We start from the raw sequence: 24,509 nt of genomic DNA on the forward strand, positions 1-24,509 counted from the left end.
GTGCAAATTGCCAAGGGGCAATTGTTTTTAAAGGAACTCCAAGAGAGGGGTGAAAAAGGATGCATCTAAGTAAGGGCCTAAAATGTAGACATGTGGCCAGGAACTATCTAGGGAATTGTGGGTCTCAGGGATAAGGATGAAGGAATTAACGATGAGATTAAGGAATAATCACGCATCAGGTCCCTGAGAGTTGGCTGGGAGGAAAGAAAAGAAAGCCATCGCCTGTGAGTAAGAAGACCGTGACAGTAAGGCCGTTTTATCGCCTGAGTAACGACGAATAGGAAGTAGACGTTGACATTTGGTATCAGAGCTGAGGTTAAGAAGAGAAGGGAAGGCTGCGTAATCAGACCAGCGTCGATAGAGAACGTGTTCACGTTGTGGTACGGAAGGCGAAGGATTGTCACAGCCACCCGTCGAATCTTTGGTTTCGAAGATCGATTAACGAAAACTTTAGCAGAAAAGGGGCCACGGGTGAGGAACGTAACGTAACGTAACATTGAGTTGCAGAGAGCGAGTCTCGGGCGATCCTAGCAAGAGAGCGGGATAGCGGAGTAGGAAGCGATGATAAAGTATTGTTCGACGGACAATAGACGATCGGTGTAGGTGAGGCGTAGAGTTTGACGCAGAGGTTATAACGCTGAAGGAGCCTATTGTCGCAGTAAATTGGCAAAGTCACAAAGCGAGGCTTCCAGGCGTACCAGAAATCAGGAACACTTACACCCATCGCCGTGGTAAAGGATGCGATGGTTAAATCAAAGAGAGGAGCTTGAGGAAGAGCGTTGAAAATTCCGCTACGAAATGTGCTGTAGAAGGATACATGGCAGCGATTAGCTGATATGGAAAACTTTAATTAAATGAGCTTCGCCGGCACACGTTCCAGCTAAGCTTTACAGTTTGCAGTAGATTGACAGACCGAATATACAACAGGGCAGAGTCTTTTTTCTTGCGAGCTTCAAGGATATCCAGGGGGCATCTTTTTCCCTTTAGGATATATATTTCAAGTTTTCAGTTTGCAGTAGTTTGTTCCAGTACAGGAAGGGATTTTGAAGTGCTGTACTTTTGGAGTTTCGCATAAGAGGAGAAGAAAGAAATTCATTAAAAAAAAAAAAAAACCCCCCAACAAAGGAAGAAAAAAAAAAAAACCCCATCTTCCACTGTGAATCTATGGAAGCAGAAGGACAGAATTCAAGAGTGAATCCTAGTGAGTCTAGAGTACAGTCTACACAACAGATGTCACATCAGGCAGCACCTACTTTGATTGGTAGGATTTCGATATTAGAGGATGCTTTACAGCAGATTATGAACCAGCAGCTTCAGGTGAATGCTGGTCAAAATGAGATTAGGGAGATGGTGCAAGCCTTGTCGGCTAGACCGTCTAGGATTGATAAGGGCAAAGCTCCAGCAGAGCCAGAGCCCAGTGTACATTCCTTAGAGCGCGAGGGTCAAAGTGCCTAATATCGCTAATTATAGACCGGAGAAGTACGCTGGTCGGCGGATGACCGAGCGCAGCTCTGATGTGATCGAGGTTTGGTTGCACAAGTGGGAAGAAGCCTTCGCCATTTGTGAGATTAGATCTGATCTAAAGAAAATCCGCGAGGCCACACACTTGTTTATTGAGGCAGCGGACAGATGGTGGATAAAGCAACAGAAGGATCAAGTTGCTCCAACCACCTGGGAAGGGTTCAAAGCTGAATTCAAGAAACACTTTCTTCCACCTGATGAAGAATCCCGAGCTTGGGATGCTTATAGAAATCTTCGTCAGAGGAGTTTGTCAGTGGCAGAGTACACTGACAAATTCAGGGAATGTGTTATGAAAATAACAGACCCTCTCCCTATGTCGGTTCAGTTAAAAGACTATATCTATGGACTGAACGACAAGATCAAAATGGAAGTTCGGGCTAAATATGTGACTACACTAGATGAATCTATAGCAGTAGCCCTGAACTATGAGGATGCCAGAGGCAGATCTGGTGGATTTGTGCAGGCAGGGACTCAGTATGAGCACCCGAGGAAAGGGGGATTTCAGAGGAAATGGGTTTCAAAGACAAGTGTCTCGCAGCCAAGTGGCCAAACCAAGCAGGTGAAGCCGGTTGAGGGACCAGTAAAAACAAGTACCACCGTTGGGGTGAAAAGGAAAATAACTCCAATGGCAGCCCGGGCTTTGTCAAAGTCCTCGTTGACCCCTGAACAAAAAGAGAAAGCTAGAAAAGAAGGATTGTGCTTCGGCTGCCTTCAGCGACATCAGTGGAAGGATTGTCCACTGAATAAAGATCGTCGCACGGCTAATATGATAATATCTGAATGCGACATAGAAATGCAGGAGAGTCCCAGTGCGGAACATATGCAAATGCAACTGGCGGGACCTTCTCAGAGGTTAGTACCTTGTTTGTTATGTGTATCTGTTGCTAAGTTAGTGACGAGTGCACCTGATAACATCCTATCTAAGCCCGCAGCAACGGGGTATACGGCCTTTAATGATACGGAGTTAATTAAAATGAAAGGGCAAGTGGCCAGTCATGATGTCATTGTGTTGTTTGACTCAGCGTCAACTCACAATGTGATTAACTCCAAGCTCGTGAAGAGGCTGAAATTAAAGACAAGTCCATCTGACTATGTGTATACAGTCAGGATGGCAGATGGAAGTTCAACTGAAGTATGGGACCAAAGGGTTACCCAGTTGGAGCTTCGGATCCAGGACTATGCTGAGAAGCTTGATTTTGAAATGACCAAGCTTGCTCATGCGGATATAGCCCTAGGAATGGCGTGGCATTCTAGGAAGAATCCAGCCATTGATTGGAAAAAGCACGTATATCAATTCAAGATGAATGATGTGCTTTATGTTTTGCGAGGTGAAAAAGATATACCTCAGGGACCGTTGGTTTCCGTGATGGAAATCAGAAAGGCTCAAGTAGAGTTTTTATACCTTTGCACAGCATCGGTAGAGTCGGTGGATGATTCTTCGACTAGCACTGATGTTACGCAAAGTGGTGAGATGGCCAAGCTGGCTAAGCTTATAACAGAGGAGTTCTCTGAATGTTTTAGGGATGAACTACCTTATGGGTTACCTCCAGAGCGGAAAGTTCAGCATAAGATTGAACTGATCCCGGGGGTAGAACCTGTAAATAGACCTCCCTATAGGATGAGTTTTGCTGAAGAAGCGGAGGTGCGTAGGCAACTGGAAGAATACCTCAAGTTGGGGCAGATTCAACCAAGTTTCTCACCTTTTGCTTCGCCAGTGATATTAAAGAGGAAAAAGGATGATACGTTTCGCCTCTGTATAGATTACAGAGCATTGAATAATATCATTGTTAAGCACAGGTATCCGATGGCTCGGATTGATGATTTGCTAGATGCATTACATGGAGCCGTGATTTTCAGCAAGATAGATCTTAAGTGCGGCTACTATCAGATCCGGATTAGAGCCGAGGATGTGCATAAAACCGCTTTCAGGAGCAGGTTTGGTCATTATGAGTTTTTGGTAATGCCCTTCGGACTTACCAATGCTCCAGCGACCTTCGTCATGCTTATGAACAATTTACTACGTCCGTATATCGGAAAGTTCGTAGTACATTTTATTGATGATATCTTGATATTCAGTAAAAGTGTTACTGAGCATTGTGAACACTTAAGAATAGTGTTCAGTACTTTGAGGAAAGCCAGTCTTTACGTGAATAAAAAGAAAACTATACTGTGTATGGTTAGGCTTGAGTACTTAGGGTTCATAATTACTCCACAGGGGGTAGAAATGGATCCGAAGAAAGTGGCTGCGATACTAACTTAGCCAATCCCTCAGAGTCTGACCGCGTTGCGATCATTCTTGGGATTTGTCCAGTTTTATAGAAGGCATATCAAAGGATATTCCGGAATAGTATTGCCATTGACTGATCTGACCTCAGATAAAGTACCTTTTATTTGGGGACAGAATCAACAGGAAAGTTTTAACACCATAAAACAAGCTGTGGTCTCAGGACCGGTGTTAAAAATAGTTGATCCCCAGAAACCGTTGTTCCTAGAAACCGATGCAAGTGGCATTGCGGTAGGAGCAGTCCTCCTTCAAGAGGGAAGGCCAGTAGCCTTCGAAAGCAAGAAGCTTTCTCCCTCTCTAAGGAATTGGCCAACTCATGAATTGGAGTTGTATGCTGTTATCCATGCTTTGAAAACATGGAGACATTATGTGTATGGTTCAGAGTTTTATGTGGATGTAGATCATGATACTCTGAAACATTTTTGTAAACAGCCTGACTTGAGGGGCCGCCAAGCTAGGTGGGCAGAGCTCATGCAGGAGTTTAATCTAACGATTCGGTACCGAAGAGGAAAAGACAATAAGGTGGCTGATGCGTTGTCTCGCATTATGCACAACCTGAGTTTCACGGTATTAGAGAGTGCTCTAATGACCGAGATCAGAGAAACTCAGAAGGTGGACGAGTTTGTCCAGAGCTTATGGCCTAAGGCTCATGTGTTAAAACCCGGGGAAAGTGAAAAGGATGACCTGGCATCCAGAAAAGGCCAAACTTATGCAAGATATACCATAAGGGATGGTATGCTAGTTAGAAATGGCAAGGTTGTAGTACCTGGTCAGAATGATCTCAGGCAGAGAGTCATTCGACAATGCCATGATAGCCCGTGTGTGGGACATCCAGGACTCGAGAAGACATATGATCTCGTGAAGCGAGATTTCTTTTGGCCAAAGATGAAAAAGCATATTCATGAATATGTGACACGGTGTTTCTCGTGTCAGGTAAGTAAGGCCGAGCGGGTGAAGCCACCCGGACTTTTACAGCCCTTGGAAATACCACTAAGTAAGTGGGAGAGCATTTCCATGGATTTTATTGTAGGGCTACCTGCAACACAAGGAGGGTATAATTCTATCCTTGTGGTTGATCGTCTAACCAAGATGGCTCACTTCATTTCGACTAGAGAGTCTGTTAGTGCCCCGCAGGTGGCGGATTTGTTCATTAGACATATATTTCGTCTGCATGGATTGCCTAGATCCATAGTGTCAGACCGAGATGTCAGATTTACCGGTCATTTTTGGACAGCGGTATTTGAGACACTAAGGACTGGTTTGGGAATGAGTAGTGGGGATGGTCAGACGGAGAGAGTCAACCAGACTTTAGAGGATATGCTGAGGGCATGTGTGTCATTGAGGCAATATACATGGGACAAGTGGTTGCCATTGTTGGAGTTTGCCTACAATGATAGGAAACATTCATCTACTGGGTTCAGTCCGTTTGAGCTGAACTATGGTTATAGACCAGCCAATCCGACTATAGTTAGAGTACCTCAGAAAGTGCCTAGTGCCGCGAACTTTGTAGTTCAGATGCGGGAGATGCTAGCACTTGCGAGAGCTAATATCCGCCAGGCTATGGATAGAGCCAAGGTGTATGCGGATGAAAATCGGTCTATAAGAGTATTTGAAGAAGGAGAAAAAGTTTTTCTCAGAATTCCTTCGCACTCGAAGTCGTTGATTTCAGGAGAGTGTGCTAAGTTATCACCTCGATACTGTGGGCCGTGGTTAATTCTAAAGAGAATAGGCAGTGTAGCCTATAAATTAGAATTACCACAGGGGTGTAAGGTGCACCCGGTTTTTCATGTTTCGCGCTTAAAGAAATTTTTGCATACAGGTGACTCACTAATCGAAGGTGTGGTTTTGTTTCAGGAGATAGAGGATATTGCAAGGCGCAAACCAACAACAATCCTGGACCGAGGAACAATGCAAATACGAAATCGGAAGATACCCACGGTGTTGGTTGCATGGCATGGTCAGCCTCTATCGGAAGCTACCTGGGAATCCGTATACCAGTTACGGAGAGCGTTCCCAGATTTCATCATCGAGGACGCTGATGCTTGAAGAGGGAAGGAATGTTATGCTCTAGCCGAGATAGCATGACCTCGGATAGATCGGTGGGCATTTTCTCTTAGATGACCAACTTTTGTAATAGTTAATGTGCGTAATTATATGGTCAAGAGAAGTAACTGCCAAGGTCCTAGGTGAGGGCGTAATGGCATTGACTAGGTAGTTCTAATAGGGCTAGGGCCTAGGTGCATCTAAATGTGCAAATTGCCAAGGGGCAATTGTTTTTAAAGGAACTCCAAGAGAGGGGTGAAAAAGGATGCATCTAAGTAAGGGCCTAAAATGTAGACATGTGGCCAGGAACTATCTAGGGAATTGTGGGTCTCAGGGATAAGGATGAAGGAATTAACGATGAGATTAAGGAATAATCACGCATCGGGTCCCTGAGAGTTGGCTGGGAGGAAAGAAAAGAAAGCCATCGCCCGTGAGTAAGAAGACCGTGACAGTAAGGCCGTTTTATCGCCTGAGTAACGACGAATAGGAAGTAGACGTTGACACACAGGCTGAAGGACCTTGAAGAGGCATGAGCTCCATGAGCTCTATGAGCATGAGAGAAGTCGTGAAGGTGGAGATGAGCGATGAGTTGTAACGTGGAGAGCACTAGCTATTGCTCTTATTGGGAGCTGCTGGATTTGAGGAGGATGACTGTGCGGGCAGTTTGCTTTGGAAGGAGCTATATGGCTGTGGTGTCATTTCTGCTGGCTGCAGGTCCTTGGACGAAGGTTGTGTGTGAGTAAGAAGGTGCTGCAATGTGCGCACGAGTTGGCTAGTTGTGGTGTGAGCACTCAGTTGCTTCAAAGCTGGAAATAGTGAGGCCTTTGGCCATAGGCGGGTGCCGGGTGTTGCTGCAGAGACCTCAACTGATAGAATCTCCAGAGATGGCGGGCTGCATCATTGCTAGTGCTTGATGATGATCTTGGGAAAGATATGATAAGATTAGCTTGTGGGTTGATATCTTGAAGAGTCACGAAGATAGCCTTCATGTGGGCTGTGGGTTCATAGTATTCTGAGGCTGACTGTTTTCTGAGTTTTGGGGGGAAGTTCAATTCTGAGTGCAGTCTGTTTCGGCCTGTGTAGTCTTTTCTCTCTCTTTGAGTCTGTGTGATCCATGCTTAGTCAGTTTTTTTTGTGGGGGTTTGTCTCGGTGCCTATTACAAAGACACATACTCTGGGATCTGGTTCATAAGCTCATCATCCACGAGCCCACATTGCAGCTGATCCCTATGAAGTCTCAGCTATCTGACGTGGTGAAGTACATAATTCCTGGTTGTCTTTCCTTTTTTTCCCGATCATCTTTTTTGGCGATCCTGTTGGGGACAGGGGGAGTTTTGAATTGAGATTGGGTACTCAAGACAAAATGGCCCAGAAGAATTGGCTAGGGAATGTTGCTTGAATTTCTGTGTGGTTAGGGATTGAAACTATGAAGACCAGGCCTCGCATGAGAGTGATTCATTGTGAGTTATGTGGGGAGTGTGGACACAGGAGAGATAGATGCCTTGATGTTGAACTTCGGGTGATATGTCTCCATGCTAAGGTTCAAAAGGCTTTGAAAGTGATTGCTCTTAGGAAGAAGAATGCCAGTCAGATGCAGGGTAAGCTTTCTTTAGTAGAGTGATTATTTTTGCTTTCTTCCCAGAAGAGGTTAGGTGGTATTTCTGGTTGGAAGTGTGTTTGAGATAAGTTAGTTAAGAGGAGAGATGGCTCATGAATTTCCTCGATTTCACGGGCTGCCCAATGAAGATCCAGAGAGGTTTTTAGAGTGCTTGGAGTTCACAACTCTTATTAAAGATAGGAATGCTCCAGAAGTCCTTCTTCAGATTCTATCCTTTTGTTTGTTGGGAGAAGCGAGAACTTGGCTGCAAACTTTCTCTGCAAGGATGCGTGATGATCAGGGTGCTCACAGAAACCCGACTTATCCAGAGGTGAGGACAGCTTTCCTGGATAGGTTTATGTGTGTTAGAGATCCTGATGGCATTTGGAGAGAGCTATGTTTATTGCAGCAACAGCTGACTCAGTTAGTGGATGAGTATGTTGGTAAGTTCACTGTGTTGTGGAATAAATGGCAGGTTGCCTTATTACCTAAAGTTCCTCCCAGAGTCATAAAAAAGGATAGGTTTGTTGCTGGTCTGAAGCCGAAGATTAGGCTAGAGATTGAATGTAAAGAGCTGGTCACTTATGAGGATGCTCTCAGGGTAGCAAAAGAGAAGGAGAGGAAGCAGATAAGATTGTCACAAATGATGCAGGAGATGCCAATGGTTCAACATGTGCCTGAAATTCTCTCATGTGAAGCCATAAATACAGAAGCCTGAAGTCAAGAAGGAGGAGAATATAAAAGAAGAAATTCATGAAATGTCGGAGCTTATGAAGAGTTTGAGTTTGAACTTGATGAACGGTAAGGGAAGAGGTAGATCATCGGGTGGTTATGGCAGAGGTAGCATGCCTTCTTCAAGTAATTCAAGCCCGTGGCAAGCAGGACGAGGCCAAGGGTCATTTGCACCTTGTGTCCCCCAGTGCTTTAATTGTGGAGAGTGGGGACATTACAACACACACTGTGATAAGCCTCCTCGTGCTGGAGGTGATGTTTATCCATTGCCAACAGGGTTAAATAATAGGGTGAATGATCATAGTGTAGAAAGTAAAAGATGCAGGTTAGCCTAGTACCTCTGCAATCTGTAAAGCCCCACTGCAAAAGAGAAAGGGAAAGGTAAGGTAGTTACATTTGGCTTGTTGGAGTTGGAGGAAGTTAAAGATGTCATGTCATTAGGGAAGAGAGATAGAGAAGAGGAGGTTGGTCCGAGTGCAAAGAAGGGGAAGCAGTCTGAGGAGATGATGACCTACCAAAAGAAGAAGAGCAGGAAGCCCAAAAGGAAGTACAGAACTGCAGATTATCCCATGGGCAAGGAGCAGGGAGATTATGATTTGGTGGAAGATCTTTGAGCGAGGAAACCGGACATTACATTTGCTCAAATGATTGGTCTATGCCCAAAACTTAAAAAAGAATGGAGGCGGGCTGTAAATCCAGCAAAGAAGAACTCTCATAAAGGTACAATTAAGTTGATGTCTGTCTCAGAGTTGCCGGATCTTTTACCTGCTGTAGAAGCCTGGCATAAAGGAAAGGGTTTTGGAGAGGCCTATATAGATGGAGGTGCACAGATTTGTGTGATTATCTAGGCTTGTGTGGAAAGATTAGGACTGAAGATATCCCGCTCGTCTAGTTATCGCATCAAAATGGCAAACAACTCTAAGGTGAAGACTTTAGGGATAGTACCTGGTCTGGAGGTTGAGGCATTCAGTGTTTCATGTTGAGTGGATTGTTGTGTGATGCGTGCGGGGTTGGGAGCCTATCCTTTGATTCTTGGAAGGCCGTGGTTGAGGAAGGTAGGTGCAATTCAGAATTGGCAAAAAGGAATCTTTTCTGTACATACAAATGGGGAGAAATTGAATTTCGATATGGTAAGCAAGGCTGAAGTTTCAGATTCAGCAAGTGAAGAGGAAGAGAGAAGTGAAACCAGCAGTGAGGATGAGAGTTCGGTGACTTCAAAAAGTGATGAAGGAACAATAGCATTGGTGGATTTGGAAGATGAGGATTCACAGGTGGATTTTGTGGGAGCAGTAGGGTTCAGTGAGGAAGAGGTGGATAGGTTTGAGGTTATCGAGGATTTAATGCAGCCCAAATGTTCTCATGAATCAACCCAGGTGTTGATTGAGTGATCATTGAATCCTGATCTCAATGTTGAGGAGAAAGAAGAATATTTGAAGATGTTGCAGAAATACCCCAATTTGTTTATCACCTCTTATGAGGAGATCAGGGGATTTAAAGGGAAGCCTCTGAGGATTGTGCTGAAGGAAGGTGCCAAACCTGTTTTTCAGAAAATAAGGAGATTAAGCCCGGAACAGAGAGATGTGCTGAAGGAAGAGATAGATCAGCTTCTCAAGGCAGGAATAATTTATCCTGTAGTTCACTGTGATTGGATAAATCCTGTGGTCATAGTGCCAAAAGGTGTAGACAAATGGAGAGTCTGTGTTGATTACAAACCTCTGAATGCAGTGACAAAGAGAAACCACTATCCTCTATCTTTTGTGGATGATATTCTTGATAAAGTGGCGGGTCATGAAATGTACAACTTGTGTGACGGATATCCAGGGTACCTCCAGATAGCCATAGCCTAGGAAGATCAAATAAAGACTACTTTCATTACCCCCTGGGGCTGTTTTTGTTACAGGAAAATGCCTTTTGGAGTTAGCAACGGCCCCTCGCACTATCAGGAGAATTCAGATCTGATTTTATCCCCTTTCCTGGATAAATTTTGTAAAGTGTTGATTGATGACATCTGTGTGTACAGTGGAAGAAGGGTGCACTGTGGAAAGCTGGATCAAGTATTCTATGAGATTGATAATAATGATGGTCAATTAAATCCTAAGAAGACTTAGTTAGCTCGGACCAGCATTAAAATATTGGGGCATATTGTATCTGAGAATGGGATTGAGCCGGATCCTGGTAAAGTAAAAGCTTTAGTTATGCTGTCCTCTCCTGAGAATACGAAGCAGTTGCATACCTTTCTCCAAAAGGTGAAGTATCTGTCGAGATTTATTCATATGTTATCTCAGATTTTGTATCCTCTTCAGCAGGTGGTAAAATCTGAGCCTCTAAAATGGACGACAGAGAGTGAAGAGGTGTTTGAGGCAGTTAAGGAATCCTTGACTCATATTTCAAGTGTAAAGCCACCAGATTATTCCAGGACTTTTTATGTGAATCCGTCTGTGGGACCAGATGCTATTGGTGCTATTCTTTTGCAACAGGGAGAGGGTTCCAGATATATGAGGCCAATCTACTATGCCAGTAGGGTGAAGAGTGAAATAGAGAGGAAGTATTCAATGGCTGAATTGATCCTAGCTAGCCTCTTGTATGCCTGTAGGAGATTTCGGTCTTATCTTTTGTCCAGGCTTTTTGTGGTTCTCACCTCATGTTCACTACTGCCTCATATGTTGAATAGTACAAACATCTCCAGGAGCATGATTAAATGGATAGTAGAGTTACAGGAGTACTCTTTTACCTTCTTGGTTGAGAACTCTACCAGAGCTTCCTTGGCTGATCTCCTCACCTATAAGGAAGGACCTATTTTAGTTGAAGATGTGGAGAAGAACACTGACATGAATGAAGAAAAAGTACTAGAGAATGCATTTGTTTACACTTTGATGGATCTTACAAAAAAAGTTTAAAGAAAAGTACAGGAGAAATGTCATTTATGATCCTGGAGGAATTGAGATTCGGAAAATGGGAATTCAGCTTGAAGCCAGCAGTAATAATGAAGCTGAATATGCAGCCCTCTTTGAAGGTTTGAAAGTATGCATTAGTCTGGGTATTAAGAGACTCATGATTAAGGGAGATGCTCTATTGGTTGTGAAGCAAATTTTAGGTGTCTGGAAGGTTAAGCATGTTCATTTGAAGAGATGGATAAGCGCGGTGAAGAAACTGTTAAATCAATTGGATGCCTGGACACTCCAGCATATTGAAAGAGGTAAGAATGTAAATGCACATGATGCTGCGCAGGAAATTACAGCAGCTTATGTTGATGCAGTAGGAGTGCTGGAATCCTTATACAAAGGAAGGGAGACATTAGCTTGTGAGGAAAGCTTCCTGTTAACTAGTAAAGTGCCTGAAGAAGTTCCGAAACAAAGAAAATACAGATTTATTAAAAGCTGTACTTATTATTGTCTGATAGATGATGTTCTTTACATGAAAGGGGCTGATCTGGTGCTCAGAAGGATTCCCTGGCATGAGGAAGTTTTTCATATCCTACAAGCTAATCATGAGGGAGTATGTGGAGGAAATTTTGCTTTCAAAATCATGCTGAGGAAAATACTTACAGAAGGATATGTGTGGCCATCCCTCTAGAGAGACATAAGACATTGGTGCAGGTCATGCCTACAGTGTCAGCCTATGAGTAAGAGGATCTTACATCCAGAATTCAGAAATATTATGCTTGCTTATAATATTTTGAGAAATGGGGAATAGATGCCATCGGTCCTCTAGCCATGATAGCCAGGGGAAATTGTTATATGCTGACAACTGAAGGGAGACATTAGCTTGTGAGGAAAGCTTCCTGTTAACTGGTAAAGTGCCTGAAGAAGTTCCGAAACAAAGAAAATACAGATTTATTAAAAGCTGTACATATTATTGTCTGATAGATGATGTTCTTTACATGAAAGGGGCTGATCTGGTGCTCAGAAGAATTCCCTGGCATGAGGAAGTTTTTCATATCCTACAAGCTAATCATGAGGGAGTATGTGGAGGACATTTTGCTTTCAAAATCATGCTGAGGAAAATACTTACAGAAGGATATGTGTGGCCATCCCTCCAGAGAGACATAAGACATTGGTGCAGGTCATGCCTACAGTGTCAGCCTATGAGTAAGAGGATCTTACATCCAGAACTCAGAAATATTATGCTTGCTTATAATATTTTGAGAAATGGGGAATAGATGCCATCGGTCCTCTAGCCATGATAGCCAGGGGAAATTGTTATATGCTGACAACTGTGGATTATTTGACGAGATGGGCTGAAGCATTAGCAGTACAGGCTGTCAATGCAAAATCTGTATCTAAATTTGTGTATGAGGATATCTGCTGAAGATTTGGTGTACCACTGGAATTGCTTTCTGATAGAGGTCCATGTTTCAGGAGTGAACTGATGGATTTATTATGTGGTAAGCTGAAGATTAAACACAGATATGCAAGTCCCTATTACCCTCAATGTAATGGGATGAATGAAAAATTTAATGGTGTGTGTACTAATATCATGGGAAAGATCATGAGAACCTATGAGAAGGAGTGGGATCTTGCTTTGCACTGGGCTTTATGAGCTTACAGAGTTGCAATAAAAGAAGGCACCCAGTTTTCACCATTTCATCTTGTTTACGGGAAAGAAGCTCTATTACCCTTGGAAGTAGAAATTCCTGCATTACAGATGTTAATGAAGATTAATGAGGATTCAAATTCTACTTTCCAGAACCGGTTATTGGATTTGCAGGAAGCACAACTAGACAGACAAAAGGCGGTGGAACATTATGCTTTAATTCATGAGGAGAATCAAAATAGAGCAAACAGGAAATTCAGGGATAAGAAAATCAAGGAGGGTGATCTAGTTTTGAGATACAACAGTAGTGTGGATTCTATCTTCAAGAAGAAATTTGTGACCAAATGGGATGGACCTTTTCGTGTGACGAAGAAATTCAAAAATGGATCAAATCAACTTGAGGATTTGCATGGTCAGCAGCATAAGAATAGAGTCAATGGCTTCAGACTAAAGATAGGATCATGAGTATACGCAGCTGTGGACCTACTGTGATGAAACCAGACAAGCTAGAAGACCTCATGGATGAGGATATCTTTGAAGAAATGCAAATATTATATACACCTATCTGCAAGACATAAATGTCTGCAGACTGAGGGATGGGCAAAATGATAGGACAAAATCTGTATCAAGTTTTTGAGCACTGTAAATAGCTGTGGGTAGGCACATAGTTGTACACATCTAGGGTAGGTGTGGGCTTTTGTCATTTGTGCATTTTTCTTTCACAAGCGTGATGGACTATGGACTGATGTATAGTTTTTTGAGACAATAAAGTATGTTTTGTAGGGACTTCATGGGAAATGATGAAATGCAATGTGGTTGTACCAGACTTCCAGAGCAAGGGTGTCTAGTGTGTGATCAAGTGAAATGTTTTTGGGGTCATGTAAAGTCAAGTCATGAAGGGTTTTTTTATATTTTCCTAAGTCAATGTGCACTTGCATGTTACATGAATTTGATATGTTATGGTGTCCATGTCAAAGGGCTTTTCATGTGTGTGTACGGGGTTGCATGCAAGCTTTAATGTGCATGCTATTGTGTGTGGCAATTGTTTGATTAAAGGTTCAAAATGTGCAATGTGATTTGGGGAGAAATGTCTTGAGAGTGGTAAAATGTCACTGATGAGGTGGCAGATTAGGTTGAGGTGGCTGGACTAATGGGGAAGGCATCCTGCTCATGCAAAGGTGGCTACGTGATGGATGAAGGGATGCTTCTCGACGACGAGCTGGCATGCTACGTGAAAGGAGGCTACTATATGATACGAGCTGGAGAGCTCTAGAAAGGGAGCGCGTGTTGCGACTGTGTGGATGAGGAGGAGCTCAGAAGAGTTGGAGGAGGCTGTAGGCCAGAGGTGCTATTGCTTGTGTGGAGGATTCGCGACGAAGGGAGGCTATGAAGCAGCCGGGGAAGCTCAGACGACGGGTGTAGGAGCGTCTGAGAGCAGAAGGGCTATGAGATATGGGAGAGGCTGGAGTGCGATAAGGAGGCTGCAGGCCAGAGGTGCTGTTGCTTGTGTGGAGGACGAAGGGAGGCTATGAAGCAGCCGGGGAAGCTCAGACGACGGGTGTAGGAACTTCTGAGAGCAGAAGGGCTACGAGATATGGGAGAGGCTGGAGTGCAATAAGGAGCAGACGGGGAACGATCAAAGAGGTTGGAGAGGCTCGCAGTTGTTGATGGGAGGTCGTGCGTGAGCACGAAGTTGAAACCTGTGCATGAAGACATCGTGTGTGAGTGACGAAGAGAGCTTTGTGAGCCAAGGAAGCTGCGGTGGTGATTGTGTAGGTGACGGGTGTGGGATTTCGACTGTAGGAAGTTCGAGTATATGGGCTCCAGGTGCTTTGTGTTGACGAACTTTGTGGCACAGCTGGCTCTGGTTGGAGTCTTGTAGCAAACTATGTGGCATTTGCTTGACGTGCTTCTACTAGCTGGAGGTTCAGAGCGACGCAGAGGCTTGTGAGCGATAGAGAGTATGCACCATGCGCTTCTTGGTTTCGTGGGGAAGGCGTCACTACTACACAGGCTGAAGGACCTTGAAGAGGGGTGAGCTCCATGAGCTCTATGAGCATGAGAGAAGTCGTGAAGGTGGAGATGAGAGACGAGTTGTAGCAGAGTAACGTGGAGAGCACTAGCTATTGCTCTTATTGGGAGCTGCTGGATTTGAGGAGGATGACTATGCGGGCAGTTTGCTTTGGAAGGAGCTATATGGCTGTGGCGTCATCTCTGCTGGCTGCAGGTCCTTGGACGGAGGTTGTGTGTGAGTAAGAAGGTGCTGCAATGTGTGCACGAGTTGGCTAATTGTGGTGTGAGCACTCAGTTGCTTCAAAGCTGGAAATAGTGAGGCCTTTGGCCACAGGCGGGTGCCGGGTGTTGCTGCAAAGATGTCAACTAATAGAATCTCTAGAGATGGCGGGCTGCATCATTGCTAGTGCTCGATGATGATCTTGGGAAAGATATGATAAGATTAGCTTGTGGGTTGATATCTTGAAGAGTCACGAAGATAGCCTTCATGTGGGCTGTGGGTTCATAGTATTCTGAGGCTGACTGTTTTTTGAGTTTTGGGGGGAAGTTCAATTCTAAGTTCAGTCTGTTTCGGGCTGTGTAGTCTTTTCTCTCTCTTTGAGTCTGTGTGATCCATGCTTAGTCAGTTTTTTTTGTGAGGGTTTGTCTCGGTGCCTATTACAAAGACACATACTGTGGAATCTGGTTCATAAGCTCATCATCCACGAGCCCACATTGCAGCTGAGCCCTATGAAGGCTCAACTATCTAATATGGTGAAGTACATAATTCCTGGTTGTCTTTTCTTTTTTTCCTTATCAGCGTTCTGGTACCCGAGTTTTTGAAACGTTCCGGTTCCCTGGTAACTATGGCTCTTGGTCTTCTGCACTACTATTTGGGCATCCAATTTGGTAGCAGTGAGGGGGGCATTTTGATGTCACAATCCAAGTACATTGGACAGCTTTTGTAGCGTTTTCAGTTTGAGAAGTGAAAACCAGTCTCTAATGGTGTGGATACTGGCTTACAATCCCTAAACTGAAACGCTGCAAAAGCTGTCCAGTGTACGTGGATATTGGCTTACAATCCTGAAACTGAAAACGCTGCAAAAGCTGTCCAATGTACTTGGATTGTGTTATCAAAATGTCCCCCTCATTGCTAGCAAATTGGATGCTCAGATAGTAGTGTAGAAGACCAAGATCATACATAGCAAATGTCTGCTGCAAATCAAGTTTAAAATCTGCAATTTGCTGAGCATGTCATCCACATAAAGGACTAAAATCCGCAAATCTGTCCCACGCTTGCGGATGTAAAGGGTAGCCTCTGTAGGGCTGTTCTAAAAGCCAAGTGTGAGCAAATGAGTATGAATCCTCGAATACCAAGCCCAAGGTGCCTGCTTCAATCCATAGAGGGCCTTTTTCAAGCAGCATACCTTGCTTTTAGAACCTTCAACCTCAAAGCCAGGAGGTTGGGAAACATAGACCTCTTCTTGCAAATGCCCATGAAGGAAAGTTGTCTTAATATCAAGCTGATGTATCTGCCCTTATAGCCCTTGCTCTTTGAACTATATCCAAGAAAAAATGCACTTGACAGCTTTATCATCCAACTTAGTGTGTTTCTGTGAAGGCACATGAGCATAAGCTAAGCATCCAAAAGTCCTCATGTGGGAAGGGCGAGGCTTACGACCCGTCCAAGTCTCATAAGGTGTGAGAGTCTGCAATGCCTTTGTAGCACATCTATTCAAGATGTAATTTGCACACATGACGGCATCCAACAACTTATTAGGCAAATGTTTGCCTTTCAACATGCATCTGGCCATTTCCATCATTGATCTATTCTTCCGCTCAGCCACCAGATTCTATTGAGGAGTATAAGGCACCGTGCATCGATGATTGATGCCACGGGAAGCCAAAAAAACAGCAAACTCATTCGACATGTATTCACCCCCCCTTGTCTGTATTAAGGTGAGCAATGTGCAGCCCACTCTCTCTCAGCCAAGGCAATAAAGTGCTTGAAGGATGAAGAAAGATTTGGATTTCAATGTGAAAATCCAAGTGTACCTGGTGACATCATAAAAAAAAATAGTAGAACCCCCAAGGGCTGCAACCCTCATGGGTCCACAAACATCACTATGAACCAGATAAAGCTTGCGTGAAGCACCAACTCTCCCATCCTTGTTAGTACAGAGACCCTTACTCCTCTTTCCTTAGACGTAATCCATTGCTTCTTTGGCTTTATGATGGATATTGTGTCTAGCACTTACCATGGGATTCAACAGAGTGGCAATGGATTGATGCAGTATCTCCCCAATCTCATTGGTTGAATACACAGTTAGGAAGCTCAAATTTGGAGCCTTTAGTGGATATCCACCCGGAGAGCACACTGGGGGATCTTTGCCATCACACTACCCATTCGTGCCTTTTTACGGAGACAAGTGTGGAGATCCTACGGAAGAGAGAAATTTCCATGTTCTTCTGGCTCTTTTATCATGGACTCTCAGTCAACATGTAGATACATACATTTTTGTGTGGAATCAAGATATATGGGGTTGCAAATAGGCCCAGAGGAATTGGTAGGGCATCACAGACTTGGTTGGTTACATTGCTTGGGGATCTGTAAGATGGCTTAAATCGTGAGGTCCTTAGATGCTACATGAGGGAGAAGATTCAGACAGGGCTATTTTGATTCAGAGAGGGGTCCCTTAGCATATCACCCTAGATGCAGTACCAATATCTATGAAAAGACCTCATCTCCTTCTGTTGCCTTGGCTTTAGAGATCATACCCATGCTTACGGCATGGCAGATTTTCAGAGGCAAACGTTTATACGGGACTCAGACTCATGTCTCTCAGGCATTAATTTGTCAAGGTATTTTACGAACCCTCATGGCTACTTGGTGTAGGATTCAGGCTTACTGCAGTGGCCAAGAGAGCTTCTTTCATGAGAGAGTGGACCGTAGTCTTTTCTTGACATACAGCCATAGGCCCTTTTATGGTATTGCCACTCCCTGGATTGGTTATGATGGCCTCATCTCTTTTCTGGATGATTGTGTATGAGGCTCGTATAGGATCTTATTTTTATATTTTGGCATACTTACTAGAAGTTCAATTTCTTTTGCAAAAAAAAGAAAGAAGAATGGCCATGACTGAACTTATGCCCCTCATGGGCTCAGTATGCTGGAATTGGATGCAATCTTGACATGATCAGACGCACTGACATGATGCTAGACAACTTTTGAGAAAAGGAATACATAATACTATCTTATAAAGAGAGGTCATCACATTGCAATCCCAATTTCTGAAGTTGGAGTAAACAAACCATTGCAAGGTGGTTAATTTTGTGACGCTGCTTTTGACTCCTCTCATCTTGCTTGGTCATTAACTTTTCCATGGGGTTCTAGCAATTTTATTATTTTAACAAATTACTCTGCTAGCATTTCATTTGTTCTGTGTATTCTTTATTTGTTGAACTCTAAGGTCTTCAGTTGTGAATGCTTGCTATTTTAAAATTGATTTTGCAACATACACATCATTTTTTTAAAAACGATTGAAAGACAATGTGCTCTACATGTAGACAAGACAATACACGCCCATTTCTTGGCCAGGTAAACAAAGCTGATTGATTCTATGCTTCAATTGTGCAGGTCATGGCCAATGTTCTTTGCTCAGATGGGGAGCAAGATCCTGATGTGATGGCTGCAAATGCAGCTTCTGCTGCTCTAATGATCTCAGATATTCCTTGGAATGGTCCAGTTGGAGTGGTGAGAATTGGACGTGTTGATGGAAGGCTGGTGATCAATCCTGATATGGATGAAGTAAGCCGATTTCTCTTGCCTCTAAACCCTTATGGTGCTTGTTAAAGTATTTTATTGTCCTTTTTGTGCAATATATTTATGTAATAGGTCATTTGTCTACTGGATGTTTATATTCTCAGCACTATTTATCTAAAGAACAATAGTGACAGGCTATTATCCACGCTGGAGTGTTCTGCTTATTGTTTTCTTATAACCTAGGGGTTTTAAGTGTTCTAAAGCTAACGCAAAAGCATTTCTCTTTAGCCGATGTAGTGTCTGATTGAGAATTAAATGTATCTTGCAGCTCACATTGAGTGACCTCAATCTTGTGTATGCTTGCACTATGGACAAAACAATAATGATGGAGACTCAGGCTCGTGAAATCTCCAATAATGACTTGAAAGATGCTTTTCGTCTTGCGCATGCAGAGGTGGGACTGCTGTTGTACTATTGACTTGATTTTTTGCTATCTAGTTGTGAAATTAAAATTATTTCCTCCCCAATTCTAAGCTGTTATGAACTAGAGGTTGGTCATCTACAGTCTTTTTGTTTAGCAGGCAACAAAGCTTATCCCGCCCCAATTGAGGTTGGCATCCAAAGTACAGAATAAAAAACGATCTGTTCAGACCATGGCTGTGGACAAAACATTGTTGGAGAATATTAGGTCAAAGGCTGAAGTGGCAATTGGAGCTGTCATGGGCAATCCATCGTATGGAAAGGTCAGCTTCCTGGGATGATGAGGTCTTCTGCTGAAATTGACTGGCTTTTTTAATAAAGTGAGCACAAAATTGGTTTTTGGTTAGAGAAGCGAATGCCACCACATTTTTTTTACTTATTATGTGAACTTGATTGTTGCCGGTTATTGTATGTTTTCACTTTTCACACTATAGAACAACATCGTAAGATATTGACACTTATATTCATAGGGTATACATGTATATCATGTTTATCAAATTTAAAAGACAGCATGTCTTTAATATTTATCAAAATAAAAATATGTAGAACGTTGAAATCCATCGTCAAATTTCATACCCTTTATTTTGACGAAAATTGTTAAAATCTCAATTGGGCGGGACGACCAAATGTGCCGCATCTACCGGATGGCAATCCTCAGTGCATGTGAGACCCATCTGTCCGCTAGATACTGGGGCTTGGTAATCACTCCATCCATTGACAGTCTTAGAGACTGGCCAATTGGTAGAACCAGATCTTGGTGGGGAACTCTTCGTTGCCACCCCAAGTCCATGAAGTATAGAATTGGAGTAGATGATACGGTTGATCTGATCTCGCGGTATCTAGAGGGATGGGACATCTAGGCTGTACTAAAAGGGGGGAAGACGGTCCATGTGAATACCTTGTCTATCAAACCATTTGAATCGAACCGGATCTTGGTTGCCACCCCTAGTCCATGATGTATAGAACTAGAGTGTAGATTCAACCGTATGATACGGTTGATTTGATCTCGCAGTATCTAGGGGGATGGGACATCTAGGCTGTACTAAAAGGGGGGAAGACAGTCCATCTGAATACCATGTCTATTAAACCATTTGAATATGCATGCATACCATACCATGCTAACCCCTTATAGGCTAGTCGTCCAGATGATTCTAATGGCAACGTCAACAACCTCCAACAATCAACTAGTTACGGCCCACACCATATGAAAGTATGTTACTTATGGGAAAATGGCATCAAGCTGAAGTGGTTTCATAGCGAACTATACCTGATGATCTGATGTGGGACCGAAGGCGTGCTTTGAATCATCTTGGACCCATAGTCACCTTTTAGCCTCTCGAATCTCCACCATTTGGCTGCCGGGTTGGGTTGGGGGTTTAACCCAACTCAAAGTTAGGGCTAGTGTATTTGCTGAGGTAACTGCTGGTTGAGGCGAAGGGCTGACGGGTGACGACCTGTACGGACGGAGAGGTACAGAGAGAGAGAGAGAGAGAGAGAGAGAGAGAGAGAGGGAGAGAGGGGGGTGGAAAGGCTGAGTGAGTGAGGAGGGGCTGAGGTGGAGAGGTTGAGTGGAGCGGGTGAGGGGTGGCTGAGGGAAAAGGGCTGAGAGGGGAGGAGAGGAGAGGCTGAGAGAGAGAGAGAGAGAGAGAGAGAGAGAGAGTTAATTAAAGTCTTCAAAATAGCTGAGCCACCGCGCTGCTCCATGGCTGCCCTATTGCCCCGCCCCCTTCGCCCCTTCCGTCCCCTTCTACAGCCCTTCACCTCCCCTACCGCACTCCGTCCTTGCTGCCTCCCCTGCAGTAGTACGGAGTAGAGGGGTCTGCATCTCGGTCTCACAGACTTTGGCTCCAGAGGTCTACGATCAAGGCGAGCTTATCCCATGACAGGCAGTTTGGATGGGAGTTAGGACGGGAGGGTCCAAGATTGGGATCCTAAACTTGTATGCCCCAGTGTGCAAACAGCATCGCTTGGCCTTTTGGAGGAGGCCGTTAGAGTGTCTTCCGGATGTAGACTCTTGGATTGTTCGAGGGGACTTCAACAACCTGGAGTTTTGGAAAGACAAGAAGGGTGACGCCTCCTTCTTTGAGATGCTAGCAATAGACCGTAGCACCTGGGAGCAGTTCATTTTCATGATCAGTGGTAGAGACCTGTAGTGAGAGCCAGATTTCAGCAGGATACTTGGCAGCCTCCTTTTCTCGTTCGGACAGAGGAGACATGATGGACTGCTTGAGAGACTAGACTGTTTCTACGTTGGGGACTGGGCACTGCACAGAGGTAGCTCTATCGAGATTCTGGTAGGTACCATGATGTCATACCACTCTCCGATGGTACTTCACTTAGATCAGCCCCGTCAAGGTCTTTCCTAGAAGGGGGTCCGCACTCTAGAGGACCTCCTGTAGGACAAAGAGATCCAGCAGGTCATGGTGGCAGGGATTTGGGAGCAGTCAGAGATGACACCATGCGAGGGCTGAGCTTCGTGGGTGGCCGATGCGATCCAGAGGAGCAGTGAGGAGTTACAAGCGCACGCCCTTAGGCGGAGGAGGACTCTAAGAGAGCCACGGGCTCCCTCCCTCAGTCCCTGAGCAGGGGGTGGATTTGTTTGATCCCGAAAGGGGGAGATAGGTCAGACATCCGGTAGTGGAGGCTGATCACTCTGCTTGATACTGCATACAAGATCCTCGCCAAGGTCTTGATCTTGTGGTTACGGCCCCATCTTATTGACATCATCCACGACACACAGACGGGGTTCGTCCACAAGCGGAGTATCCTCGACAACATCTTCACGTTCTCGGAGGCAGTGGATTGGTCCAGGGATGAGTCACCGCCGTTGGCCGTCCTTCTCTTGGATTTTGAGAAGGCCTATGACAGGGTGGAGTGGTTCTCCCTGGAGGGTACTATGCGGAGATTGGGTTTCTCAAACAGATGGGGGTCAGAGGAGTTTCTGCGCTTTATGCGGTGAGCTCTAGCCAAATGCTTATCGGAGGACACACGGGCGAGGCCTTTCCTCTCTCTCTCGCTCGGTTCGCCAAGGCTGCCTACTCGCTCCCTTCCTCTTCTTGTTCGTGGCGGAGGCTTTGGGCTACTACTTGAGATCACTGGTGGCGGGCCTCGTAGGATTGAGGCTCCCAATCAGATAGTAGAAGGGACTGCTTGACTCTGAGTTTGCAGATGACACGGCCTTGTATGTTGAGGGCACCACAACGAGTTTGGAGAGAGTCAGGGGAGCCCTGGCTATCTACTGCGAGGCCTCGGGTGCACGGATCAACTGGACAAAGTCCATAGGTTTCTTCATGGGCTTTGAGGAGACACATGACATTTGTGAGTGGGGGAGTGACTTTGGCTTCAGATGGATACCGCGGGGCCAGACAGTGAGATACCTTGGATGCCAGGTTGACATTGGCATTACAGCTGAGTAGCAGATCGCCCCGGTCCTTGAGAGTGTTCGGCTCAAGCTTCTCTACTGGAGCTCGGCCAAGCTCTCCCTAGCAAGTCGTGCCTTAGTGGCAAACCCAGTCCTTCTTGCCACGGCCTAGTATATCACCTGTTGTTGCTTGTGCTTTCACAGAGGATGCATTGAGGAGCCTTCACAGGGTCTGGCAGAGATGCAGAGAGGATTCATGCAGAGGGTCGCATTCATGCTCCGCCTAGATGCAGAGAGGAGTTTGAGCGTCAGCCCCTAATGTGGCATCCAGAGATCCGAGATCAAGAGGGGTGTATGCTCCGACAACGGACTCACATTGATGTAGGGTCAAAGTACGGAGAGAAGCAAAGTACAAGGACACTGCAAAAAAAGCTGAAAGTTGTCTCACTAGAATAATGAAAAGAAAGCAAGTACGAAGTACATGAAAGAGATCCTAGGACTAAGTGTCCTAGGTGTCAGTGGTCACATAAGACTAAATGTCCTATGTGGCATAAAAGGCACTAAAAGTGCATTTGCATGTCTTGCATCCCATCTTGTTTGTTCTTGAGCTGGAGGAGTAGCAACAAGGGTGCTAGAGGATAAAGCATCAGGAGGAGTCCCCCCTGTAGAGGGACCACATTAGGGGCAGCCACTGCAGCATTGGCTGGCCTCAGCAGATCAATCCCAGAAACAATGTTCCAAAAATTTCTTGCAACAAGAATATGTTTCATGAGATAAGACCACATCGGATAGTTGGTGCCATCCAACTTATCATCTTCACGAAGAATGCCAAATAAATCATGATTGTTGCCAGCCATTGCAAATAGGACAAGTCAAAATGCACTGACCAAGTGATCTTGCAACTTCAAGTGCAAGTGTCAGTTTTGGCAAAAGCCCCAATTCTTGAAGATGGCAAATATGCCAAAGAGAGGGCAAATGTGGAAAAGCCCCAAATTAAGCTACAACTTTTCAAATGTGACCAAATGTCCTGCAATGTCCTACAATTTGTTGCCAATTTCAATGCTCCTGCATGCAGGTCCGTCAAATTCCCAAAATTGACTATACCAAGTCAATGTCACTGCAAATTTCAACAAAATTGACAAAAGCCCCAATTTCTAGAAGGGCAAAAATATCAAAATTGAGGCAAATGACCAAAAGCCCCAAATTTTGCTGAAATATAGGAAAGGTGACAAAATGTCCTTGCAAATGCCAATGCAATGTCTGCTAAAATGCCAAAAATAGATTGCTCAAAATGGCAAATGTCGGAAATCTCACTCAAAATGAGTGGATAAATACCTTCAAATCTGCCATATACCTTTTCTCCTGCAAAATCGTAGCCCAAATGCAAAAGCCCCAAATTTGGGGGAGAAATTGGGGCAAATTGAAGAAAAACCCCAAATCTGCAGATTTATCTGCAAATTTTCCAAAAGCCGCAAATTGATATGCAAATCTGATCAAGTCTGCCCCAAAAATCTGGTTGAATCATAGCCAAAATCCCAAATGCGCCTGCACACTTCAAAATCTGCAAAGAAAACCTGTGCACCACGAAACCTGCAAAGAGAAGATCTGCAAGAGATCCTTGTACTCCAAGCAAGGAAAGCCACTGTATGGCTGTATGTAAAACGAATTGCAGATACAGACGTGGATACAGCAAGGGCATGTGCAAAAGTACGGTCGTTGTACTATACGGGGTTCTTGACTGTACGGATGAGTTTGGAAGGGGCGGGCTGTTTGCAGGTATGGTCGCACGTGTGGGAGCTGCTACCAGCAAGTACAAAATGCGCACGTGTGGGAAGAAGCACGTCAACACAGGTACAAGATTCCGTACACTGTACGGATGGAGTTACGCACACGTTCAGCAAAACAGCATAGGGCTGTACGACGGAGCTGCCCACATGTACGGCAAACCAGCAGGGAGTTGTGCGATTGAAGTGGCAGATCTGTACGGCTGTACGATGGAACGTAGCGCAGGTGTATGACTGAAGTGGCAGATGTGGGAGCTGAATGGCAAAGCAACTGAATGGGCAGGTGTGGGAGCTTGGAGTAGGGAGCTAAGCAAGGCTCAGGAGCTTGGCAAGACTCTGATACCACCGTAGGGTCAAAGTACGGAGAGAAGCAAAGTACAAGGACACTGCAAAAAAAGCTGAAAGCTACCTCACTAGAA

At 44.6% G+C, this 24,509-nt stretch overlaps 1 protein-coding gene across 1 annotated transcript in view; it reads left to right on the plus strand.

Annotated features, from left to right (window-relative positions):
* The window catches only part of LOC147901147 (polyribonucleotide nucleotidyltransferase), a 276,757-nt gene that overhangs the window by 115,903 nt on the left and 136,345 nt on the right, over nucleotides 1-24,509 (plus strand). Inside the window, exons 5-7 of the mRNA XM_087375929.1 lie at nucleotides 18,340-18,510; nucleotides 18,794-18,919; nucleotides 19,047-19,208. Coding sequence (XP_087232055.1) covers nucleotides 18,340-18,510; nucleotides 18,794-18,919; nucleotides 19,047-19,208 — 459 coding nt within the window. The remainder of the gene's footprint in view (nucleotides 1-18,339; nucleotides 18,511-18,793; nucleotides 18,920-19,046; nucleotides 19,209-24,509) is intronic.

Source organism: Dipteris shenzhenensis, chromosome 6, assembly GCF_047967505.1.
Source record: "Dipteris shenzhenensis isolate YYH24624 ecotype China chromosome 6, Dip_SZ_1.0, whole genome shotgun sequence".
In the NCBI taxonomy this organism is placed as follows: Eukaryota; Viridiplantae; Streptophyta; class Polypodiopsida; order Gleicheniales; family Dipteridaceae; genus Dipteris; species Dipteris shenzhenensis.